The sequence below is a fragment of the Melanaphis sacchari genome, unplaced genomic scaffold, assembly GCF_002803265.2.
Source record: "Melanaphis sacchari strain LSU unplaced genomic scaffold, SCAv2.0 Contig65_pilon_pilon, whole genome shotgun sequence".
In the NCBI taxonomy this organism is placed as follows: domain Eukaryota; kingdom Metazoa; phylum Arthropoda; class Insecta; order Hemiptera; family Aphididae; genus Melanaphis; species Melanaphis sacchari.
This window is the reverse complement of record NW_020271469.1, coordinates 364,580-377,870: the sequence shown is the minus strand read 5'-3', so window position 1 is coordinate 377,870 and position 13,291 is coordinate 364,580. Positions and strand designations below refer to the sequence as shown.

The window sequence follows — 13,291 nt, the reverse complement described above, 5'->3', positions numbered from 1 at the left end:
GTATAAAAACACAAGGGTCAATTAAACTCAACTTAAATTAAATTATAAATATTTTAATTAAATATTAACTTTAAAATTATATTGTAAATCATTTTATTTTATTATTATAATTTGAGAATTGTTAAGTAATTTTATAAAAATAAAAAATAGAAACACAAATTTCTATGTACTGTATATTATGTATATTTCAGTTAAATACAATAAAATAATGTTATATCAGTCTAAATTGTTGATATCAATATTAAAAAACATTAAATACCTTAAAATTTATTACAAAAATTAATTATTATAAACTTATGTAACACATACAACTATACAAGTCATGAGCCAATTGAATAATATTTATAATTTTTCAATGCCTGTTACAATATCAAAACTTATAACAATAGTAGCAAGACTAATTATATTGTATACATAGCTCATATTTGTATAGTATTTAAATAAAAGAATGAAGATCAATACATATGTTTTATTCTCAAATATCATCAACTCCAATTGATGTTAAATAAAACATTTAACACTTAAATATTATACACAGTAAAAATGTTGAAATATTTAGTTTTGAGCAGTCATATCCATAGTAAACTTGTGTGTTAGAATTTTTTGCGCCAGGAGTGAACATGTTATAAATTCAGGTAAATAAACAACTAAAAACAATATAATAATTCATTAATTAAAAAAAAACATAAATTATGTTTAAAGTATACCATTATGAATATCTGATAAGTCATTGCATAAATAATGATCTTCTAGGCATGAGATTATAAAATAAGAAAAGGCTGGCGTTTCTTGGATTGACTTCAAAGATCTTCTTGTTTTTTCAACTATACCACCAGCAGAAGATATGATTTCCTCCAAGCGATGAACAGGTGGATAAGTAATTCCAGGAGTAATAAAGAATGATAAACGTCTAAATAGTTGATGACGCTTATAGTTATCAAGAATAGCCGGTACATTACATAACCCCATATGTTTATCTTGCAAATTTTGTATTAAATATGCTCTTTCATCTAAAAATTAAATTTTATTTTCAACATCAACACAATTATAAATATTTGAAATTTCAACGCGAGTTACATGTATTATATTCATTAGTCATAACTAGGGTTTGGATTTATATGCATTTATGCTATCAAAATATGTGCTAAAAATCTCAAAATATTTATTTTACTAATATTATCAATATTAATATATTATATGGTTTTCTGAGTTCCTAATGAAACAAATTAACATTTAAATAATGAAATTACTAACAAAAAAATATATTAGTAAATAATTACTAAAAGTAACAAAAGCTAAAAAAAAGAAAATTATTTTTCAAATCCAAAGTATTATCGATTTGGTAGTAAAACTACTTTGTACGACTAAATGATCTTTCGAATTCAACTAATGTTATTGCATCATATTTGACAGTTTTTAATTGCATATAATCCCGGGCTTAATTCATTAAGTATATCATTCGGCAGTCCTAATAATTAGTGAGTTTCAGAATAGCATTTTATAGTTCTAAATAAGTAACAAAATTAATATCACTAATATTCTTTTAAATTACCTTCAATTAATAAGTTTATTATAATCAAGGATGTAACATAAAAGATGTTTTAATATTTTAAGATTACCATTAACTTTTCATAAAGAGTTTTAATTTTTAACTTTATATTTGTCATACAAAGTACTTAAATGTGTCAGATTAAAATTTTTTTTAGGAATAATTATAATTTATTGAATTGGACAGGTTTTTTTAAAAATAATTTTAATATATTCATTCACTTAAAATATAAGAAAAGAGTTTAATAAGAGATTTTATAATGTTATTTAACTTGGTTAAGGTTATAATCTATACATGATATAAATAAATAGTTTTAAGTTTACATACCAAGAAGAAAATATACCATAAAATTATGTAAACATTTTATTGAGCACTCACTATGTTAAAATACAATAGCTATACATACAAAATCCAGTTTTGATAGCTTTATATATATAATATATATGTATTATATCTTAGATATAATGAATACTTTAACAATATCAAAGTTATTTATAAAGTTAACTATCTACTCAAGAAATTTTAAAACCTTTTTATTAATGCAATAATTTAAAATACTAAAAATATGCTTTTACCTAGAAATCTTAAATCAGTATGTGAATCTCTTAACCAATTTTCGTTGACGACATATCTAACAGTTGGAAGACAAATAAAAAACTCTAATGAAGTTTTAGGTTTATTCATGACTAAATGAGTTGGTTGAAAAAGATTACTTGCAACTGTACCACCAACCAAATGTAACATCTAAATATAAAAATAAATATAATATTATACATAATTAAAAAAAAAAAAAAATAACCCAGAATTGCTAAATACCATTTTAAGTATTTCTTTATCACCCGTTGAAAAACCAGAAAACATAACACTTGGTTTTGATTTTGGTGTGGTTTTTATATATGTTATGACTACATCATTGTCATTAACTTCATCATCAATTAAATTTATCGATTTTGAGTTTTCAGATATTGATTTTTGTTTTTTAAATTGTGTAGAATGATCTGGACTTGAAGTCAAATCATACACTCGTTTATAAAAAAATAAAGGAGTTTTCCAAGCTTCTAAAAAAAAAAATAAATTTAAATATTTAAAATTTATAAATAATTTTTTATTAATAGGAGATTATCATATAAATATATTTTCTCCATCTTATTTTACTTTAATACAATTAAAGTCATCTACATATAAAATTTGCTTTGTTAGCTGAAATTTTAGAATGAATTGACCTATTATAAACTTTAAAGATAAGAACATGTGTTTCTATGTCAGTTTTTACAAAATTTTAATAACTTTAGTTAATGAAATATTAATGTTTTAATTTATAAAATACTTAAAAATCGAAGAATAAAAAATAAATTAGGACAAATTGATAAAACCTTTAAAATTAAAACTAATAATATAAAATTGGTTTGACTTATTACTAAGTTACTATGTTGTACATAAGAGGGAGACAGAAAAATTTTGGTGTAAATTCTCTAAACCAACAAGTTCATTAACTATGAACATTGAGTAAACAATTTTATAATTAAAATTTTATTAGCAATTTAATGTATAAGATACAAAAAAGTGTAATTAACTAATACCATACCCATTAAATGTGATACCATGTCATAATTCACTATAAATGGATTACATAAATCAAATTGTTTGTATTTTAGACATCCAGGTTTATTTAAATCAATTTTTTTCCCGAAAAATACATCATTTATCCATTGAACATTAACCACTCGGTCTATAATAGATTTTTCTACTAATTCACCTTCTAATCTACAGTTAAAAATATAAACAAATTTAATTATTTGTTTATTAAATAATGTTTTATTAATATATTAAATAATAAAAATGAGTGAAACAGTAAAAAAAAAAAAAACCTAATCATTCACATGATCAAACCTAACAATGACTTCCTGCTAAAACAATTGAGTACTCATGTTTTTAATTATATAAAAAAAAATTAACCAAGTCCAATACTTAAACTCCAGAATTTTTAGAAATTCGTGTACTCTCACAACTCTAGACTTAATTCAATGACTTAAGATAGGTAAAATGAAAATAATTTTTGGCAAATGACAGAAATTGTACAGTAAATTACCTGATTGTTCTTTTGTTTATGAGTATTTTTAATAAGTTCACTTTTATTTTATAGTAAAAACTATATCGGTCAGCTAAAAGAAACTACCATAGTATATATCTTAGTTATTTTGAGCACTCACTATATAAATGTATTAATTTATTTTTCATTTAAAATTTTATGGGACAAAAAAAAGTAACTTTTATACGGAGACAAGACAACAATTTTACTTTTCATCACATTATTATAATTATTATATGTATTAATATTTAATAATAATATCTTACTTCATGCTAACTATAATATCAGCATTGGTAATTTCTTCAGTAATAACACCACTAACTAGTTCAATCATTGTTTTAATTCTATAATATTCATTTAGATCAAAATTAACAATTGCAATTTTGAAATTTTTACATGGCAAATGGTTATTTATACTAAAAAAAAAATAATAATAACAATTTAATTATATGTAGTTCTAAATTCTAAAAAAATAAAATAAATTATTAATTAAAAGTTAAAAAAAATGACACAAATAATATTAGTAAGAAAATTTAAGATTTAACTTGTCTTAACTTTAAATATTTTACTGTAACATTTGTATTAGCACATAAAATATCAACATTATCTTTTACCTGTATGGTAGAGGAAAATGATGAGCTAACCAAGGTGGAATCATTTTTTTTCTAGTAATGATATCTCTGAGCCAAAAATCAGTAACACATCTTTTACCATCTTTTATACCCTAAAAAAAAGTATAAGAGAATAATTAAATTATCAATAATTATAAATTAATATTAAAAAATCAATATTTTTTTACTTGTTCAACTATATGATGTTTTTGGGTCAAACAAATTATATGTGTAATGCGATCTGAATATAATTGTTCAACTAATCCACCATGTGCAATAATATCAAGCTTCGATTTAGTTATATCATTGCACATTTTACTTTCATGTTCAACATGGAGTTCGATAATTAAAAATACACATCCTGATAAAAATTGTTTGGCAGATACTATGAATTAAAAAGTACATTTTATTAATTACATATTAAATATTTATAATAAAAATAGATAGTACAGTGAAACCTCCCTTAATGAACACCTCTAAATAGCAGATGTTTTTTCGGGGACGAGAACATTTTTACTATTTATGTATAGGAAAACCTCTAAATACAGGACACTCTAAATAACGGACACTTTTATGACACTGATATTAATAATTTTTATCTTAAATTAAGAATTATTTTGGAATACCTGAATAAAAACCTCAATTATTAAGTTATCTTATGTGTACATTATTAAACTGTATATGAAAATCTTATCTTATCCATTCAGTGATTGAAATATTATCGCGTCAACAAAATATCGTAACTAATGCATTGTCCTATGTGCGTTTAGTTGTGTTTGTGATGTCAATATACAAACGTTTATTGTAGTGTGCTATGGCCAGCAAAAGAAAACGATTAACTCTAAAAGAAAAAAATAGACATTCTGGAATTTCGATTATCAAATATAAATATGGGTATTCTTGGGCTTTTCAATCTGGGCATTTTTTTAAGATGTATTTAATTAATGTAAAAATAATATAAAATAAAATTATTGAATTTATTTATTTATTGAAAAAAATGTTTTCTTCTAAATAGCAGACAAAATTTCGGCAACCGAGAGTGTCTGTTATTCAGAGGTTTCACTGTATTTCATTTAAAGCGAACATATTTTATTTTATTATTAACACAAAATTATAACTATGCTATGTTCAGTCATTTTAATAAAATAAATGTTTTCAGATTAAAAATGCATGCAATACTTAAAATAAATTAGCCTGCAATTTATATTTTTTAATTCACTTTATAAGTAATACAAATGTTCAATATTTAACTTCATTTTAGTGATACTAATTAATATTTTTATCCTTTAATATGGCAAGCAAATCAAAAATCAATAACATATATTTTGTAACTTGCATACCGTAGAAGTTTCAGATTTATGTTGCTAATGTAATTCATTGTGGTTGATAAAAAATATTATTTTTTTAAATTTTGTAAGTAAAACTTAAGATAACAAATTACTAGCCATGGAATATATTATAAAAATGTATAATGTAAAAACTTAAAAAAACATCACATTATATGTTCAACTATAAAAACTATGCTTACCAAACAGTGTCACAAAGCTAAAGCAACACGAAGACAATAAGATAATTTTTAAACTATTTTTTTATTTATTTTGCTATTTAAATAATATATTTTATATTAATATAATGACATTTTTGAAAAAAAGGTGTTAAGTTTTTGTTTTTGTTTTTTATTTATAATTTGAGTACTGTGATTTATTATTGATTATAAAGTATATTTTAGTAAGATAATATATGGTTTGTGATAATTTCAAATTAAATTATAATTTTACTATAGAAAATTTTTAACCGGAAAATGATTAATAAATATCAATTAGACTATAAACAAACACGGCATGGCAAAACCACTGGGATTCCGTTCCACCTTCTAACAAACTTAAAAAGATAAAAAAATGCACAAAAAAGTGGCACATCCCGTAAAACCTAAGCAGACGACACGAAGTTGCTCTAACCAGACTAAGAATTGGACATTCTTTTCTGACACATGCTTTCCTAATAAGTAAAGATCCACCACCCATCTGCAAAGAATGCCATGAAAACCTATCCATACAACATATTATCCAAGACTGCCCAGCATTCCAGAACATACGAAACACACTATCGATACCAGGCAACCTAGAAGAAGCACTAAATGAAGACTACAGCACAAAAACATTAAATTTCCTCACAAAAATTAATATTATAAATAACTTATAAATCATTATTTTCAACATGCACATTATGAAAAATTTTATATGTCTCAAAAATATTTATATGTTACAACTTGTATCTTATAATTCATAATTAATGTAACACTCACTATGAAATACTTATAAGGCTAATAACCTTAGTTGTTGAAGCCTCTTTTCATTAAATAAAAAAAAAAAAAATATCTTACTTATTAAGCAAGGATCATGTCCATAATATTCAGTTTTAGTTTTTTGGAGTAATATTGCATTTTCAGTTTCAATTGACATCTGAAAATATAGACATAACTTCAAATATTTTAATTAAATATCCTATTGCGTTTTGACATATCATTTCATAAATTTTTTTAATATAGCTCTTATAATAATTTATTTAACTTTTATTATTATAGTAGATTGATATAATTTTTTCAGAAAATATTTCTATTGTTATATTATTAGTATTTAATTATTATAAGAATATGAATTTATACCATACAATAACAACTTCAATAATTCAAAATTTTATAACGTCTTTCTGTGAATACCGTAAGCCAGTAAAAATAGATTTTTAGTCTTAATAGATATTAAGTTAAAATAAATAAAAAATGTCATTTTATATATTAACAAAAGAAATACTAATTACCTTTGATGTACACGGTTGATCAATATCTGTATTTTCTACATTATCACATCTGCTTTGAAAATTTACTTTTTCTGATTTTAAATCAGCTATTTCACTTTTTAATTTACTATTCAATGAAAAAAATTAAATTAATTAAAATACCCGTTCTTAATTAAAACAATACATAACTCATTTTAACTAAATAAAAATACATACTCAATAATAACTGAATTTGCTGACTGTAAATTATAAAGATTTTTTTGAAGCGATTGAACTTCTGTTTTTTGTTCTAAATATTTTAATTTTAACTGCTTTTTTTCAGTTTCCAATGCATTATATTCTCTAAAAAATTTTTTTTAACAATTTTAAAAATAATAAAATATCAAATATGTCAGGAGAAAAATTGTATAATATTAAAATCTTAAAAAAATACTTACTCATTTATTACTTTTAGATTAGCAGCAATTTCACAATTTTTTTTAATTTGATTTTCGAATTCATTTTGAAGTTTATCAATAAATTCTTTGCTTTTTTTTGAAGCAGTACTTGCAAGATTTAGTTGAAGTTGCAGATCATAGATAGAACTAGCATGATGGGATTCTTTCTCCTTTAAAGCTTTTAATTGTTCCCTAAAAATCAAAAAACCTGTCTTATACAATTGTTTTTATTGTTGTAACTACCGTAAGGTTAGTTTGACAATATCGTTTCAAATTTTTTGAATGTTGTGTACTAAAGAAGTTTTAACTTAACAGTATTCCTGTTGCCTTCTGTACAGAAAGGTGGCATTACCACACTGTTAAGGCATTTGCCTGCCTAAGGAGAGAGGCTTAATCATGACTGAGGTTCGAACCAACTATAGTGTGTGTTGGCAATGCCACCTTATTTTGCTTAGCCACTCCTCCATTCAATATATTTTGTTAACTATTAGATTTTTAAATAAATTATTTTTTATAAACTTATTATAATTTAGATTAGTATTATGTATAGTATACCCAAATTAAAAAAAAAAAAAAATTAAATTAGTAATATAAAGATATTTTGACTTCAATTAATTTTTAATTTTATTTTATATGCTAGTTTAGATATTAGATAAAAAGGTTTTAATGAACATAATTATTAATTAATTAAAAATATGATAAAATACACTTCATTTATCATTCAATATTTAATATATTTTAAACAAAGTATAAATATTTACTTTAGTTTATTTATTTCTTCATCAGTTTTTCTATCCCATGATACTTGAGCGTTAGGGTCAAATTGTAAAAATAATTTAACTAATTTATTTTCTGATACCGGTGAACGACAATGTGGACAAGTCTGTGATCTTAAAATACAAAATAACATAAAAATATTTGTTTACTTTAAGAAATTTATGTATAATATAATATGTAAAATTAAAATGATATATTTTACCTTTCTAACCATGTCATAACACATTGATGATGAAAAACATGGCCACATTGTGTTGTAAAAGTAGAGCCTTGGTGAATTCCAATAAATGTCTCATTACAAATTGAACAAGTAAACATTTTTCTGAAAAAAAAAGGATTGAAATAACATAAAATATAATCCTTCCAGTTTATCTTGACACTCGACAGCCTTTAAGATTTAAAAATAAAGTAGTCCAAAAAGCCAAAAACTATATTATATTGAAAAAAAATTATAATCTCACTCTTTATTTTAATTAAAGGGATTATGATATTACTTTCAATATAATATTTTAACCAACTTTTTTTTTCAAATCTGACAGATAGCAAAAGCACTAGTAAGCGAGGGCAGATTAAACAACTGCCGCCCCTATGTCCAAAAAAATTTGCAACCCTTATTTAAAAAAAATCACCACTGTACAACAAAATTTCCTTACATAATAACAATTTCTATTTATGTAATTATTTTTTCATTTAACTTAAGTTCAATTAAAACATTATAATTTAAATATAATATTTTTTCTTTATTTTTATTGTACAAGAAAAAATAATAATATATGTATTAAATAATTATCTAGTTATATAAATAGTTTTGATGTTAATTATTTATTTTGAAATTGAAAAATTCAAGAAAAAAATTGTGTATTTTCTATACAACAACAAAATAAATATTAAATACAATTTTGCTGCTTATAAAAAGTTGCCATCCAAAAATTTGCTGCCCTATGCAACTGCATAGTTCGCAGTGCCTTAAATCCAGCAGTGGCAGCAAGTCAAATAACACATAATAATAGTAAATAATTAATATGAAAATCAAATGGAATCTAACTTTTTTATGATAAAATTGATATTTGGAAGTGATACATAGATGGATATATTTACAAGCATAAAATGTTTTTGTAGATAATGTAATTCAAAATTTCTCATCATATACCCTAACACCAAATTTCTTCACTAAGCAATACCAACACAAATTAAGTATCATTTCAAGTTTTTTTTTTCATTTAACGACAAAGTAACAATTTTACCTAACTTAACCAATTCTTGAATTAGCAAAAAGATTAAAAATGTTATTCTTCAATAGTTAAATTTAAATGAGTAAAATATAATTTATAAAAATTAAAGATGACATGCTGAAATACTTAGTAAATAGGAATAAAATATTCTGTGCTATATTCTATTTAAATTAAATACTTACTATAAATTATTTTAATATCAAATACTTGAAGAAACTTCCAATACCATAAATAGATATTGGTGTAAGTTTCTGTGAGCTTAGCTTCCCAATATAAAATGTTATATATATATTTGTAGACTACTATACCTTGGTTGTTAGCCCTAATCAAATAATAACCAAATAACTAATTAAAGTAGGTATTATTGGTCTATAGTAATATAATTTATTCTTTTACAATCTATTTGTCAATACCCACATTAAAATGCATTTAAAATTAAAAAATAAGTAAGAAATTTACGTACATAAAGTATAGATAGGTATATTATGCTTGTATTTAATAAGTAAAAATTAGGAACATCGTACATTCATATTTTTCGATTAATACATTTTATGTCATAGTAAATGTTAAAACTATCCCAATCTTGCAGATAGTTCAATGCATATATATTTTTTTAATTTGTAATTAATAAAATATTGGCTGATAGATGCAACTTCTAAATAGAAAACTTAATTTGGAAAAAATTATTAATAAACAAAAGTAGAACCAATTGAAATATCTGTCAAGTTAATAAACTGCAAAAACTATGACCTAATTTAATTTTAATTCAAATTAAAACATTTTAAATGAATCAAATTAATATTTTATTAATGATTTTAAAATAGTATTTTATATTAGGTACCTAGGCACATGTGCAAAGTAACTTGTAAATTATAAATAATACTAGTGATTAATTTGTCCAATAATGAATTAAAAAATTAATTTAAATCATGAATTAAATAAAATGAGATCATTAAGTGATGAATATTAAAAAACTCAGCATTTTAATAAATCATAAGCAGGCAATACTAAAACATAAAAGTAATTTTAAGTATATTTAGTAATGTTTAAAGTATATAAAACTACTAAGGTACCTACCTTATAAAAGTGTATTTTTTTCTTGATGATGATTGTGTCTTATCAATACATAATTAATATGTACATATTATTGATTAATATTTTAATTAACCTTATGAATTATAATTTATTAATAGTAAATTTATATTTTAATTTAATTAAAAGCATAATTTACAGAAGTATTTAGATATTTTCAATAATACAATTTAAAAAATGAAAACAAAAATTCAAAATCATTTAATTAAATAATAACTAATTTTATTATTATTTATTCTTTAATTTTTTTTTTTAGAAAATAGAAAAACACATTTTAACTAGAATTTTGAAAACGTTCTGTAAGCTGTAACCAAGCCAAATTGGGCATATCCAGCTATCAGTGCCTATTGTACCATCAAATACTAAACAATGTGATTAAAAAACACCACACACACACATATATATATAATAGTTATAGAGTAATTATTAACTGTTTTACGCACTTAACATCAAATCGTAGACTTTAATACTAATTGCCAACTAATAATAAATGAAAAATAGTAAATACAGATCATGAAAAACGGTCGAATGCCAACAGAAAAATATGCAATTTGATTTCCAGATACTGGACAGCAACCACGATTTTAACTGGTAGTATTTAGTGCGATTTAAGTATTTACTACTTTTGTAGTTATTGTACTACTTACTAGTTACTACTAAATAGTTAATACAATCTCAATATCTCAAATATAAAAAATAAACAAATTTTGAAATTTTCTAATACTATCAGCTATCTAGTATTCTATAGTTATTAAGAAATAATATGAAATATGAATTATTATTTATTACTGCTGCCACCTGCAACCGAAGCCTACAGTGGTGCCACTTCATGAAATTAAAATATTTATTATTATAATATAATATAATATAATAAAATGATGGAAAATAATGTGTAGCTATAAAAAAATCTTTTACATTATAGCAAATACTATAGATATAGTATTTGATTATAGTCATGTATTTGCCCAAAGATGGACAATAACTTGTTAAAAAGTTTAATTTTTAAATTTTTTAACTTAACTCGTTAGTTTATTTTCTAATCAACTCATGAATTGTGAACTATGTATTACCAATTAATATGAACTTGACAAATTAAAATAAAATTCGCATCAAAAATCTAGCCGCTAAAAAATAAGTTAAAGGCTAGGTAGCAAAAAAAAAAAAAATCAGCCTATCGAAATAGTGGTATTTATTTTGTGGCCGTATTTACTTTTTTATAGGTCCATTATTACTGATTCTCATTTATTATTATTATTAAATCTGTATACCTATCCTTTATTAATCACAACTTGAATTGTTTCTTCAACAAAAGTGTTATGAACTCATGACAAAAAATTCTTAACAGAATTAGGTATAATTTCATTTAAAATGTTACCAGTTTATCTAACCTTTCTTAGAGGCTTTTCCTTGTATAGTTGTATGTTATGTAGGTACACATGACTACATGAGGTTTAGAAAGGATTGAATAATAATAAGCAAATTCGTGTTAAATTCAGCAGTTAGGTCCTGTGTTTTTTGATTATAATTTTATTATCGAAATGAAATACTGTTGAATTTGGTTACCAAGTGTTTTCAAATGTGACTTACTTTAGATCATCACTAGCTTTTCTAAGTTGCTGTATTTTTTTTTTTTTTTTTTTTTAATTCTTTTAACTTTTTTAGTCTTAGTAATCCGTTAGGTTTCTTTTAAATTAATTTAGATAATTCTGGTCCAGTCTAACTTTCCTAATTTATATATAAATTCATATTAGTTATTAATAGCATGACTTTCATAAATTATGTACATTATGTTATAATATTGTTATATTCTGTGTTTACAACTAAGATTCAAAACTATTAATTTTGCATATTTGTAATAAATTATTTCTCATACCTATCTACATGAATTTAAGTGAACTACTGTAATAAAAATAAAAATTTTCCTTTGGAATCATTTTTCGGATGCGATCATTTATTTTCATTTTCAAATTTAATATATTATACAACCATTACAGTGATTAAATCATAAAATATATGTTCGAAACTTTTAATTCATTACCTATATTGTATTAAATATCTATGAAATACCGTATTATATACCTACCTATTTAAAAGAATTATAAAATATAATTTATAAATTAGGTAGGTATATTATAAGATTATAATATTTATTGATAATTAATTTTATTAATATTAGAAAATACAAATTATTCTAAAGACATTTTGAATGTTATAAGTTACAAACATTTTATTTTGTATTAAGTTTTTCAATTAACATATTTTTTAAGCTTTTAATACATGTTTATTTTATCTACTAGTAAATAGGTACCTATTAAAATTTTAACTGACTATAATAAATAATGAAACAATATTAATCACGATTCACGTTGACTTTATTTTCTGATAATATTTCTTTTAAAGTTTAAAGTTTAGACACATTTTTCAAAAATGGACAAATACAATGATTGTACTATAATAGTTTAAGTAGTACAGCTCGCAATATAGTCAACAATGATAACAAATTTACAATATCAACATTCAACATATATATAATATGATGGTGATACATTGATATCAGATACACCAATTCTCCGGAGCGCTAAAAAAAATTCAGAAATTTAAAAAACATTACTAACAACTTGGAAAAGTAAAAATCCCATTAATCTTGTTGTGACACCAACTTATTGAAAAAAATGTTCAGCTTATATAAAATAATTTATTTTTCAGTT

The 13,291-nt window shown here is 22.6% G+C and overlaps 1 protein-coding gene and 1 pseudogene across 3 annotated transcripts; both read right to left on the bottom strand.

Annotated features, from left to right (window-relative positions):
• Window positions 1–313: 313 nt before the first annotated feature.
• LOC112600558 (PAX-interacting protein 1-like) lies at window positions 314–11,325 on the bottom strand. Of its 3 annotated transcripts, none has more exons than XM_025347818.1 (15): window positions 11,027–11,325; window positions 8,462–8,581; window positions 8,244–8,372; window positions 7,483–7,674; window positions 7,262–7,387; window positions 7,067–7,172; window positions 6,633–6,711; window positions 4,438–4,634; window positions 4,253–4,362; window positions 3,905–4,054; window positions 3,135–3,313; window positions 2,366–2,607; window positions 2,125–2,293; window positions 708–1,010; window positions 314–647 (listed from the first exon to the last, which is right to left on the bottom strand). In XM_025347818.1, exons 2-15 carry the CDS (start codon window positions 8,575–8,577, stop codon window positions 556–558), a joined length of 2,190 nt encoding a protein of 729 aa, XP_025203603.1. In that variant the 5' UTR covers window positions 8,578–8,581; window positions 11,027–11,325; the 3' UTR covers window positions 314–555. The 3 variants fall into 3 exon arrangements, with proteins under 3 accessions (XP_025203603.1, XP_025203602.1, XP_025203604.1); XM_025347817.1 differs by lacking the exon at window positions 11,027–11,325 and adding an exon at window positions 10,569–10,609; XM_025347819.1 differs by lacking the exon at window positions 11,027–11,325 and adding an exon at window positions 9,674–9,841.
• A 486-nt stretch (window positions 11,326–11,811) lies between these two features.
• LOC112600644 lies at window positions 11,812–12,978 on the bottom strand (annotated as a pseudogene).
• Window positions 12,979–13,291: the final 313 nt, after the last annotated feature.